A 14,001-nucleotide genomic window follows, 5' to 3' on the forward strand; every position below is an offset into this window, starting at 1 on the left:
TCTTCGTCAAATGCTAAATATTGTAGTTTCAATGTCAAAGGACGGGAAAACTATGCATTTTTCGAGGATAACTTGTGGAGACTAATTTAAAGTATTTAAAAATATATATCTCCAGAAATAAAAAAAAAATCTCTAGCTAAAAAAATTAAGTGACTTATAATAAAAAGAATGTCAGTCCCTATTTTTTTCAGCAAAATAGTTATCGTAAACAACCGCCTAATCACCTAATTAAAATTTGTCATTGTCCTGATTCAATTTTCTTGATTTATGTATTGTTATTAGGTTCTAGAAGTTTAATCGGCTTAGAATGACTAGTTTAAAAAAAGTGGAGTTAGCGAATAACGAGTTTTTGTAGTTTGATAAAATATGTCTTTTCTTTAGAATAGAAAGATTAGCATCAGAGATACGAAAAAATATTTAAATATGAAATTGTAGCTAATTTAATTCCCAAGAACTTCGTTTGCAAAAATTTTTTTTGCGGCAAAAATTGAGTGAGCTATTGACAATTAAATCTTGTAATATCATGCAAAAACCACCGTTACCAACCATTTCAATGCCACCTCTTTTTGTGACTGAGAATTTTAAAAGGATTTAATATTAATAACCTTATAGATCTTGTAAATCCTACAAAATTATTTTTTAACGAACTTTCTAAGTTAAAAATAAAAAAGTTACGGTTAAAAAATCAATATATTTTTTTGAAAAAAAAAGGAGAAATCCAATTGGAAGCATAATATTGTAAGTTGGCTGTGTTTTTAGTCATTGGCCTTATTTATTCTTCTTTATTTATATATTATTAATAGATTCTAGAAGTTTGACTGGCTTAGAATGATTAGTTTTTAAAAAACTGAAGTTTAAAGCGAATAAAGAATGTTTGCAATTTGGTAAAAGATGCCATTTTCTTCAGAATAGAAAGATTAGCGTCACAGATACGAAAAAATGTTTAAATATGAAATTGTAGATAATTTAATTCCCAACAACTTGGTTTGATAAAATTTGTACTACGGCAAAAATTGAGTGAATCTTAAATGGGTATACCATCGAAAAACATTGATTTTTTAGATATAAAACTAACACTTCGATAGCGAATAAATCAAAAACTATTAATTTTATCAAAAAAATGTATAGAACATTTTTTGCTTAGAATGAACGTTTTTATTAACTTTTGCGGTCAAAATATAATACAAAATTTCCACCCCCGAGATGGGGTGACAACCACTCCCATGGTAAAAACGCCTGTCGGCATCATATAGATTTTGATCCATGGACTATCCACTACTTATTCTCAAATTTTCAAGCAAATTGATCCATTCTGTAAAAATTGCGAGGTGAAAAGCTTTGGTTCCTGGACTAATAAAGCTACATCTCGATAAAAGGTGACTTGTCAAAAAAAAAAACTAGGAGGCAAAAAGTTTTAAAATCACTGTGTTTAACTAATGGTACCACAATAATAGTGTAATTGGAATGTACACAAACATTCGGGGGGTTTAAAGGAACAAAATCCCCTTAAAATTTTTATGTAAATATGTACATTAAAAAAGAAGCCGCATCTCGATAAAAACTGGCTTATCGAAAAAATACTAAGAGGTAAAAAAGTTTTAAAAACGTTGTGTTTAACTGATGGTACCACAATAATGAATTAATTGGAACGTACACAAAGTTTGAGGGGGTTTAAGGGAACAAAACCCCCATAAAATTTTTATGGGGTGGACAAACTTCACTATATGTAATTTTGTTTTAAGATGTTCCTGTCATATGAATGATACATGTCCATTTTCAATAAAAAATCTCTAATAGTTTTCGATATATTGAAAAAAATCGATTTTCATTTTGTAACTTCAAAGGGCTGTAACTTTTTTTATGAGCACATTTGTACTAAGGTAACTTAGGTTCAATCAAACTATTTTTGACCCCAGAATGTGTGGTATAATTTATGACCAATCTTTTCGGGACACTCTGTATATTTTAGATTTTTTATTATAATTTATAAACTATGATAATCTAAATATGTTATTTATAACTTGTGTGTCTATTTAATAACTAACTTGTTTTAATTTTATTTTGAGTAAAGGTAGATACGCTAACCGCCCAACAAATGTTATAATTTGTTTCCAGACTTTCGGTACATTCTGTATATAGGTATATTATATTGAAGTGGTTTCCATGAAACTATTTTTCACAGAATGACTTAATTAATGCAACAATTAAGTTGTGGCGCAATAATTTATTTAACGATAAAAATAAGCAACTGACACTACCAACACTGACCATATTTTTAATTAATTGTTATTGTGATTGTTTTTGCTAAATAGTTTTGTAGTCAATAATATACTTATACAATTACACAGAAAAACAACAATAAAATAATGGTCTGTCCAGTTTTAATTTATGTAGTTGGGAAATCATTCGTTGCATTTATTTAAATGTTTGTGTAAACTGCTCATCAACAGTTGGAGATATTGTTAGCAAATGTAAACAAAATTTAAAGTGTTTTGTTTAAATAAGATTGATATTCAACTATATGTAAAACGATCATTTATGTTAAAATAAAATATCATCAGTGCATTTGACTTTTGCCAAAACTGTATAAACAGATTTTGAAACAAAAATGTTTTTTTTAAATCAACCAATAATTTTTTAATAAGTGTCCTCCACGAGCTTCAACAACTACTGACAACTATATCTTCTTAAGATGAGTTGAATGAGTTGAGCCACGGTTGAGCATTTAACACTAAATACGCCGCCAATAATAGTGAGTTGCCTATCCATAATTCGAAAAAATGTTTCGAATAAAAGCTTCTTGTTTTTACGCAACGAATCCAAATCTGCAATAAAAATGGGGGCTCCTATTTAAGATTTTAAAGTAACCCCCACCCCACCTTCGGGGGGGGGGGGCTCGTGTTTGGTGCCATTGGATAGATTTTTCAAAAATATTGAATAAGTGTATTTATTTTACAGTTTTTCGATCTGATGTTCATTTCGCGAAATATCGCGGGATTCGTATTTAAGATATTAAATTTACCACCCCCCCCCACCCCTCTCCGTGGGAAGTCGTATTTGATATCGTTCGATAAATTTTTAAAAAATATTGAGCACTTATTTTTTAGTTTTTCGATCTGTCATTCATTTCGCGAAATATTCGCTTTTCTCTTGTGAAACTTTGGGACTCGCCCGTTTCCTTATGCCCGGCTCAAATCGTCAGATTTTTTAAATATACACTCTTTTGCATGCACTTAACTTACATTATCTTAATCTGACCATTTCTAGTTTTTTTAAGGATAGATTTTTTCGGGTCCCCCTTAACGAACTCCCTTGTGTTAAGAGCCAATATATGGTAGAGGTACATCTGCAGGGTACCAGGTTTCTCCCCTTGGGCTCCCCTACCCTACCATTAGCCGGTGGAGCATTTGAAAGTTACTAAAGTTTTACACTTGATAGATATGCATGTTAACAAGCGAATGCCATGATTACTTCATTTTCATAAAATTTTTGACTTACAACAGTTTTGCACTGAAGTTGCGATATGCGCACATTTCGGCAAAGATGTGTGCACAATAACGATAGCTTTTTGAGTTTTACTGGGCGTTGGATATTTCCAGAGTTTATTCTTAAACATGGTGCTTTTTTAGTGATAAAACCGTTTGCTGGCAAACATACCAGTACAAATATCGCAAAAGCAGTAGCAAGTCCGGTCCGAGACAGGTCCAGAATCTCGTCCATTTTTCATGGTTATTAGAACTTTCTTTGCTTCAGTTGATGTTGTTGAATTTTCTTCTTTCAAATATGTATTTGGCAGGAAAAGTTGGTCATTATCTTCAGATATAAATTGGAGACATCTTCAGTTAATAGATTTTGAGAATACAGTCGAAACCGCTTATTAGAGTACCGGTTATAGGAATATCCCGGTTTATGGAATATAAATTCGAGGTCAAGAAGCGTTTCCATTTACTCCTTAATAAATTTATCCGTTTATTGGAATACGTATTCATAAGACAATACCGTTTATTAGAATATATTTCATGTCAACGAATAAATTTTTATCTATAATTTCGAAATTCCTAAAAATTTAAATTATGCCTATAATTATGACTATGTGACTATATGACTATTATGACTATAATTTCTCGCCAAGGGCTTCGAAGGCCTGTAGTGCTGTTTTATTTATATTATTTGGATTTGTCAGATAGGTAGTAAATATTTTATTGCGTTGTTATGAGTACCAATTCAATCGTTTACCGACATATTCAGTCGTAAAATAATTTCCTTTGTCTAGAAACTATACATATTGCCACCCAGTTGCCTGTAATAAAAATTTTAAGAAACAGTTCGCCCATCCTAATAACTTGTAAAGTTATAAAACGTTTTCGGCGTGGCCAAACCATCGTAAATTTTTCTAATTTTTATAATTCGGAGCAACAAAAGTGACTAGTATTTTATGTAACAAAAAAACAAGCTACAATTTCCGATTATTTTTCAAGATATATTATGTATTTTAATACGAAAATATTTACATAATCTATATATTGCATACATTTCATAAATATTAATTACTGCATACTGTATGCATCCACATAATATAATGTAATTTGGTTTTTTAATAAATACGTTACGCTATTGTATTATTGACATAAAAAGACCTAAAACCATATACATATGTGTACATGTTAACATAGTATGTACTATTATTATGTATATTCGGTACACTTATTACGGCTAGCCACCAATGATCGGTTATTAGAATATCCCGGGATATAAGAATATTTTTGCTTGACACGAAGGCTATTCCAATAAGCGGGTTCGACTGTAATATTTTTAGTCCTTTAACGGTATTACGCCGATATGAATTTTTAATTTTTAAAATTATATTAAAATTAAAAAATTTAAAACTTTGTTTTCGTGATTTAATCGCTGTCGATGGCGCTCTTCGAGCAAACACAATAACGTAACGGTCCTGGACAGACATAGTAATTTTCAGGCTTCTGGTTCTAACGCGATCCGCAGTATTTCCGACTATAATGTACCGATTCAATGACCGAGAGACTACAATAATTGTAAATAATTATTATTTGCAAAACATTAAAATGCTAAACCCGATTTGAATCATATCAATGCAAATTGTATAATGCACATCTTTCAAATATTTCATTTGAGTACCCGAAATGGTGAATCTTTTGTTTAGCGGTGTATTTGCTTTATAGGTCTGGATCCCGCGTATGAAAAAAAAGTTGATTAATAGCAAGCTAAAAATTTGTTAATAGCTTAAGGGTGTCTAATCGGACAAACTTTGATATATGGGAACACTGGAATAGGGGAAGTTTTAATTGTGGAACAGGTTAAAAATTTGGAACGGTCAGACCACGAAAACTGCACATGTATTTTGTCCGACAGAACAGACTTTAACTCTCCGTACAGAGATTAAACTCTCATGCAAAAATCAGACTGCTATTTATCACCAAATGGGCGTTTTAATGAGTGGAACATGTAGAATATATCAAATGACAGAAATTATGACAGGTGATAAATAGCAGTCTGATTTTTGCATGAGAGTTTAATCTCTGTTCGGAGAGTTTAAGTCTGTTCTGTCGGACAAAATAAATGTGCCGTTTTCGTGGTCTGACCATTCCAAATTTTTAACTTGTTCCACAATTAAAACTGCCCCTGTTACAGTGCTCCCATATGTCAAAGTTTATCCGACTAGACACCCTTAAGCTATTAACAAATTTTCAGCTTGCTATTAATCAACTTTTTTTTCATACGCGGGATCCAGACCTATTATGTTATCTTTCAAGACGTTGTGTTGTAAGTAGAAGAAAGCAAAACAGGTTTAGTTTATTGTTAATAAAATAAAATTAACATTAATAAAAGTACTCTAAAGCCAGAACAATATTATCCCCAACAATATTATGTGGTTAAATACGTATGAGCATTAAAGTTGTTAGGCCTGGATCCCGCGTACCAAAAAAAGTTGATTAATAGCAAGCTGAAAATTTGTTTATAGCTTAAGGGTGTCTAGTCGGACAAACTTTGATGGACGGGAACTCACTGGAACAGGTTAAAAATTTGGAACTTCAGACTACGAAAACGTTCCATGTATTTTGTCGGACAGAACTTCCAATTGATTTGTTACTCTTTCATTACACTCTCATGCAAAAATCAGACTGCTATTTATCATCTGTCATAATTCGTGTCATTTGACATGTTCTACGTGTCGGACTTATTAAAATGCCCAGTTGGTGATAAATACCAGTCTGATTTTTGCATGAGAGTTTAATGAAAGGGTAACAAATCAATTGGAAGTTCTGTCGGACAAAATACATGGAACGTTTTCGTAGTCTGACGTTCCAAAGTTTTAACCTGTTCCACAATTAAAACTTCCCCTGTTCCAGTGTTCCCGTCCATCAAAGTTTGTCCGAATTGACACCCTTAAGCTATTAACAAATATTCATCTTGCTATTAATCAACTGTTTTTTGGTACGCGGGATCCGGGCCTATGTAGGAGATTGTAATAATAAAATTGTGAAAGCGTTCATAATTTAGTTTATAGGTCCAGTTTCGAATAGAATTATATCTTTTAAAAACACTATAAATATCTACAGGATGATCATTTGTTATTTGCAAATGGGTTATAGACTTGGATCCCGCGTACCAAAAAAAGTTTATTAATAGCAAGCTGAAAATTTGTTAATAGCTTAACGGTGTCTAGTTGGACAAACTTTGATGTATGGGAACACTGGAACAGGGGAAGTTTTATTTGTGGAACAGGTTAAAAATTTGGAACGTCAGACTACGAAAACGTTCCATGTATTTTGTCGGACAGAAGTTCCAATTGATTTGTTACCATTTCATTAAACTCTCATGCAAAAATCAGATTGGTGTTTATCACCAACTGGGCATTTTAATGAGTCCAACACAAAGAACATGTCAAATGACAGGAATCATGTTGCTTAGTAATAGCAGTCTGATTTTTGCATGAGAGTTTAATGAAAGGGTAACACATCAGTTGGATGTTCAGTCCGACAAAATATATGGGACGTTTTTGTAATCTGACGTTCCAAATTTTTAAACTGTTCCACAATTAAAACTTCCCCTGTTCCAGTGTTCCCATACATCAAAGTTTGTCCGACTAGACACCGTTAAGCTATTAACAAATTCTCAGCTTGCTATTAAACAACTTTTTTTTATACGCGGGATCCAGGCCTATTAACTCTCCTTAGATCAGTTGTTAAAATAAATGAATAAACCGTTTTTTACTCTTAAAAAGACACTCCTTCTACTTACCGACCTCAGATCGTCCGTAAATTATTTTTCCACCTACCTCTACCGAAAGTATACTTTTCCGGTCCTGATTGTAAGGAGCAAAGTCGTACTTTTCCTCCCTAGGGAGGAAAATATTTTTCCTCCATAGGGAGGAAAAGTAAAAGTGACGTCATGGTATTTCATTCATGAAATATAACTTATTGACGCCCTGTACAATATCTATTTTCTATTACGTCAGTATCTATACATTTTAACGTTTATTTATAAAACACCCTGTATTTTGCAGAATGGTAAAAAAACAGTAAATTGTTATTTTGATTTAACAATGTTTACATTAATAATTTGACTTAAATTTGACAGTTGACAGTTATATTTTACCTACTTGTTAGTTTTAGTTTTAATAAATTTTGTTGGTTAGTTACCTAAATAAATTAAGTAAAAATGAAAAAAATATGTATAACATGGGAGTAAAGTGCCTTTTCCTCCCTTGAATGATTACTGCCCTCCGCTACGCGTCGGGCAGTAAACTACATTCTCGGGAGGAAAAGTAGCACTTTCCTCCCTTGTTATACAAATAGCTATTTCCTTTTATTTTTGTTATATTTTCTACCTTTTCTAATGAGTTCCATCCTGTTACTATTTTTTTAGTCTCAAGAACTATCTGTCCAGGCCTACTCACTGTGTATTATTTAATTTTATCACGTAAACTGTAAAGAGTTTTGATGGTCAATAGATCCCATATTATAATTAGTAAGATAAAGAGTGGGTATAGTTATAAAGTGACCACACCTCCCGATTTTAGCGGGACAGTCCCGCTTTTTGGTGGACTGTCCCGCAACCCGCCAATTTTCATAAATGTCCCGCTTTTTATAAAATATCTGCACTTCTGGTTTTAAATGTACTGTAAAAGTATAAAATAGCTATTTGTATAACAAGGGAGGAAAGTGCTACTTTTCCTCCCGAGAATGAAGTTTACTGCCCGACGCGTAGCGGAGGGCACTTTACTCCCATGTTATACATAATATGGTTTTTCCACCTTCCTCAAATAACAAGTCATTTTTTCATTTTTACTTAATTTATTTATGTAACTAACCAACAAAATTTATTAGAACTAAAACTAACAAGTAGGTACAATATAACTGTCAACTGTCAAATATAAGTCAAATTATTAATGTAAACATTGTTAAATCAAAATAACAATTTAGTGTTTTTTGCCATTCTGCAAAATACAGAGTGTTTTTAAATAAACGTTAAAATGTATAGATACTTACGTAATAGAAAATAGATATTGTACAGGGCGTCAATAAGTTATATTTCATGAATGAAATACCATGACGTCACTTTTACTTTTCCTCCCTAGGGAGGAAAAGTACAACTTTGCTCCCTACAATCAGGTCCGGAAAAGTATACTTTCGGTAGAGGTAGGTGGAAAAATATATTAACTATTATTTAAGTATTATGGTGAACATAAAGAAATAAAAAAATACATAAATACACATAAAATGAATGCAGAGTTAACTACATTTTGACAATGCACGGAATCTACTAATAGAAGTAAAGTTCAGTAAGGTAAAATTTAATACACTTTTTTAGCTTTTGTAGTAATTTTGTTATTTGTTTCTAGTCTTTACAGAATAAAAGATGAGTAAAAAAAGAGAATGCAAATTTAATGAAGAGCTAAGCAGAGAATTTCCATTTAACATCTGGCGACTTCACAAATAATTTTTGATTCCATAAGTACTATTTTAAAAAAGAATATTTTGAACAATAAAATTATTGCCTATTCTGCGGATAACACAAACGCAAATTTTGATTCGGAAAAGCTAGAAGAGGCATCAATTTCGTTTTCACGAAACTTGCCATCACCGCGACGGAGGTCGGCAATCATCATAGCTATTCGGACTTTAGAGACGGCTGCTCTGAAAAGTTTCGATATTCCACGTTTTCCTATGCTTCTTTTTCCTTAAAACTTTCCATGCATAAGCAATTGGAGCAAGTTGTACCTTTCTCCACGTGTAATATATCCGAGATATTCCAATTTTCCTGTTTTGGTGGTATTTAAGATTTCTTTTTCTTTATTCATCTTTCTCAGAACGTCTTTGTTTGTGACATGTTCTGTCCACGATATATTCAGAATTCCTCTCTATATCCAGAGCTCAAATTCTTTCAGTTCCAAGCTTACATTCTATAAAACAAAGTCAAGAAAGCGTAGCACTTAGTCAACCTAACTATTAGCTCCAGCTTTAACACATTAACTACCACATTAAATTTTTTTTTGTTTTTGCCTTCAGGCTCCACATTCAGAATCTCAATGTTAATGTGTTCGGTAAACAGTTCGGTTTTAGATGCGGTTTTGGAACTCGAGAGCCCCTATTTGCAATACAAGTCTTGATTCAAAAATGCCTGGATCAACAGAAAGATGTTTACGCCTGTTTTATCGACTATGAGAAAGCATTCGATACTATCAAACATGACAAACTCATAGAACTATTACATCTTTCAGGACGTGACACTAAGGACATCCAGATTATAAAAAATCTATGTTGGAATCAAACAGTCCACATAAAGAATGGACATATGGTGAGTGAAAACATAACCATTTCTAGAGTGGTTAGACAGGGCTGTATTCTTTCTCCACTGCTTTTCAACCTGTACATGGAACAAATATTTCTAGAGGCACTGGAAGAGTACAATGAGGGCATCAAGATTAATGGCGTACCAATAAGTAATTTTCGATATGCAGATGATACTGTTATACTGGCCGATAACATCGAAGATTTACAGATGATGCTAAATAGAGTAAATACAACTGGCAACCGATTTGGACTGAAGATCAATATAAATAAAACTAAATTTATGGTGATCAGTAAAAAGAACATTCAACATATCGACCTGAATATTGAAGCCGAACGTATTGAAAGAGTACACCGATTTAAATATCTGGGATATACAGTAAATGATAAGTGGGACCCAGACGTAGAGATTAGGATCCGAATTGAAATGGCAAGATCCAAATTCATAAAAATGAGAAAGCTCTTAAGCAACCGCAACCTAAGCGTTAACCTCCGATGGCGGGCCACGAAATGCTACGTACTCTCTACGCTACTTTACGGAGTAGAAGGGTGGACGTTAACAGCAGCAACTATAAAGAAGTTAGCGGCTCTAGAAATGTGGCTGTATCGACGCATACTGAGAATACCTTGGACAGACAGAGTGACCAACACAGAGGTATTGAGACGAATGGGTAAAGAGGTGGAATTGTTAACAACTGTTAAAAGGAGGAAAGCGTCATACCTGGGCCATGTGTTCCGTAATGATAAGTACAGTCTGCTACAGCTTATCGTGGAAGGCAAGATTGAAGGTAGAAGAGGTTTGGGCAGAAAGAAGAAATCCTGGCTGAGAAACTTGAGAGAATGGTTTCAAATACCAGAAGCTGCGAACATAACACATGCGGCACAAAACAGAGAAACCTATCGTTTGATGGTCGCCAACCTTCGGTAGAAGACGGCACATAAAGAAGAATGTGAATTATATTTAACTCACAGAACGCTTGGACTAAACAGGGTGTGAGCCAACCTAACTCTTAGCTCCAGCTTTAAAACTCTTGTGCAGGGAACTTTTTCTTATTTTGTGAAAATTTACTCTAGATATTTGCAGATATAGTTTCCTATGATTTGAATTAGTTTATTATTTTACTTCATTAATTGTATTAATGCATTTGGTTAGTTTATTGCTAATGGTGTGAAATTTGCGAGGCAATAATGAACGCGTTAAATTATTTTAAAGTGAATTTATGTTTTAAATGTTCACGTATATAGAGATAATATTTTGCATTATAATAGTAGGTTAACTTTACCGGAACATCCTATATTTTATCACTGTAATAATAGAAACAAACAAACTAATGTTTATAATACAATGTTATCTCTACCTATATTTACGTTATATTAATTGACTTGGCATTCATAAATTTTTGTCATTTTAATAGCGCATTTCTTGATAAGCTGTATAATAGATAAAATTGAGAAAATCTGTAATAAATAGTTGCAATATATAGTTTCATTGATGATTATTTTGATTCGACTTTAATTTTTTTTAATTTTTCTTACCTTCAATTGTTTTAATATTTTAGGAAAGATGCCACCACATCCAGAAAAATAAAACTTCTTCCTCTTCAATTCTTTCTCTAACACTAGAAAGCTCTTTAAAGTTATTGTAGTTTTTTTTATTTGAGGCAATAATATTTTCATATTTTATGACTTTTAATATTTTGATACAAAGCCTTATTTAAAACAAAAAAATATTGTTTACTAAATTTATTTAATGGTTTTTTTTAACAAATCTACCATAGAAGTCTAAAGGGGCCAAATTGGCCCCGTGTAAGTTATTATCGTTTTCTGGTAAATTCGACGATCCTTTATTTCAAATTCCTGTCGAATGGGTAAAATTATATTTATGTATGTTTATTGTAAATGGTTACCCTTACTGGTACTGATCATCTACGTAATAAAGATACATTTGTTGGCGAACACAAGTGAACACAAAGATGCAATTGTTGGTGTAGAGGACCAAATGACGTGTCTTTATACTACAAAAGCAACTTCAAGACGATGGCCTATGTACGTGTTTTATCATACTCTTGACTTGGAAGCAATAAATGCATGGATTATTTATAAAGAAATAACTGGAAGTAGACTCAGTTTCCGTAAGTTTATTCTTCGGCTGTGTGAAGAATTATGGGCCCCATACCTTGTCTCCCGAAATCTGGAACTACGTCTAGCAACACCAGGTCTACCAACAACTATCACTGTTACTATCCAAAAACGAAAAAAATATCAGTTGAAAATATTTTGTAAAGGAAATCATACTTCAAATCATTGCCACGGTTGTAACAAGGCAATGTGTGGCAAATATCAAAAACTGCAAATTGTATAGTGTTCCGAATGTTTTTGATGGGCAGCGAATGTGTTAAACAATAAAAGTAAAAAATAAAATTAGATTCTACCGTCTAGAGTTGATTTAATTTCTTTAAACTGAGTTTTAATTGATTAAAGAACGTGGGGCCAAAATGATCCCTTCCGGCTTTCTAGGTAGGTATGCTAAGCCAGACATTCTAGTGCTAAAGCTTGTTCATTGGAAGATTGATACCTATATGCAAGGTTCTCAGTCCATCTTTCGAGAGGTTGTTCGAAACTTCTGCCGATTGATGATTTATCTCTTGCTATTTTGACCACACAGGTCTTTCACATTCTTTTTATGTGTGTATTCCATTCTTTTCTTCTATTTAGTATTCATTTTCTTATAATGCCTTGATCTTTCTATATTTAAACGTATTTCCTGTAATTCTACTGAGTACTCTTATCTCTGCCGTTTCCATTAGTTTTTGTATTGTGGATGTATCGGGTCTTGTTTCTGATGCATATGGCATTATTGGTCTTACACTAGCTTTATAAATTCTTGACTTCATCTCAGTGTTAATATGTCGTTTTCGCCATATAGTCTTATTAAGGCATCCTTCCAGTCTATTTGCTTTTAATACTTAATCTCTCACTTCTTTATCCAGATCTTCCATAGCTGGACAGTCTAATTCCAAAGTACTTTCTTTATTTTCATTACTTGTTCAATTATGATGCCATCACTTTCTATTTTAAATCTGATTGGTTCTTTGATGATTACTATTGGTTTAGTTTTCTGAGATGAGATTGACATATTAAATTCTTTTGCTCTTATATTAAATCTGTGGACTAGTCTTTGCAGACTATCTTCATCTTAGGCTATCAATATTGCGTCAACTGCGTAACAGATTATTTTTGCTTCTTTGTTTTTCATTCCGCATCCTCTTCCTTGGTTGACACTTTTCATGATTTCATCCGTCATTAAAATGAAGGGCATATGCCTCAATGAGTCCCATTGTCATATTCCACTGCCTATGTCTATAGGTTCTGTAAGTTTTCCATCTATTCTGACTTCTATTTGGCTGTTTTTATAGATTTATATTTAGGGGAACTTCTCTATTACACAGAAGATGAATTACATCTCTGTCAAATGCTTCTTTCAAGACAATATTGTTAATATTTTTTACTAGGCAAAATTTTAGGCATAATGTTTTCTACTAGGCATAATATTTTCTATTAGGCATAATTTTTGTAATACAATAATAAATTCTTTCCATTACAGGTAGCTGAATATTACAGTCCACATGAATTTCAAAACTCCAGAAGTACCACCACACGTAAATGTGGAAATAAGTGAAAATGATATCCAAAATGGGGCCTTGCAAATTTTGAAAGTTATTAGACCAAATTGGGAAGAAAGTAGCATAACGTTTAAGGTAAGTTGTAGGTACCTATCATTAAAACACATTTCATCGTATGATGTAGATACATTACAAATAGATTATGGATTACGAATATTTGATCCGATACCTTATTAGCTACTTATGATGTATGTTATTGTAACGATTTAGGACTCTGGACTACCTCAATTGTTGGTATTTTGGAACTAAGCAAATAATTCTTTTCCACCTCTATATATAACAGTTCTGCCGATCATTATCAGATTCTGATTTCGAATTTCGATCACTTTTTCTTGTTTGTAGAACATGTTATAATTATTATATTATCAACTATTGTACTTTAATTCTTTGGTGAACTTTTCTTCTCCTCTCATTTTCTTTTTTTGTTTCTGTGATTACGCATGTTTTTTCGATTATCTCAAGAACCACTCACTAGGCCATTTTTAGAG

General features: G+C 32.6%; 1 protein-coding gene across 4 annotated transcripts in view; it reads left to right on the forward strand.

The window, feature by feature from the left end:
- The window catches only part of LOC114343216 (ethanolamine kinase), a 171,569-nt gene that overhangs the window by 82,919 nt on the left and 74,649 nt on the right, over positions 1-14,001 (forward strand). For all 4 annotated transcript variants that reach the window (XM_050654281.1, XM_050654282.1, XM_028294027.1 and 1 more), the window contains exon 2: positions 13,435-13,588. In XM_050654281.1, the coding sequence (XP_050510238.1) occupies positions 13,457-13,588 (132 nt within the window). In that variant the 5' untranslated portion in view covers positions 13,435-13,456. The remainder of the gene's footprint in view (positions 1-13,434; positions 13,589-14,001) is intronic.

Source organism: Diabrotica virgifera, chromosome 6 (assembly GCF_917563875.1).
Source record: "Diabrotica virgifera virgifera chromosome 6, PGI_DIABVI_V3a".
Taxonomy (NCBI): domain Eukaryota; kingdom Metazoa; phylum Arthropoda; class Insecta; order Coleoptera; family Chrysomelidae; genus Diabrotica; species Diabrotica virgifera.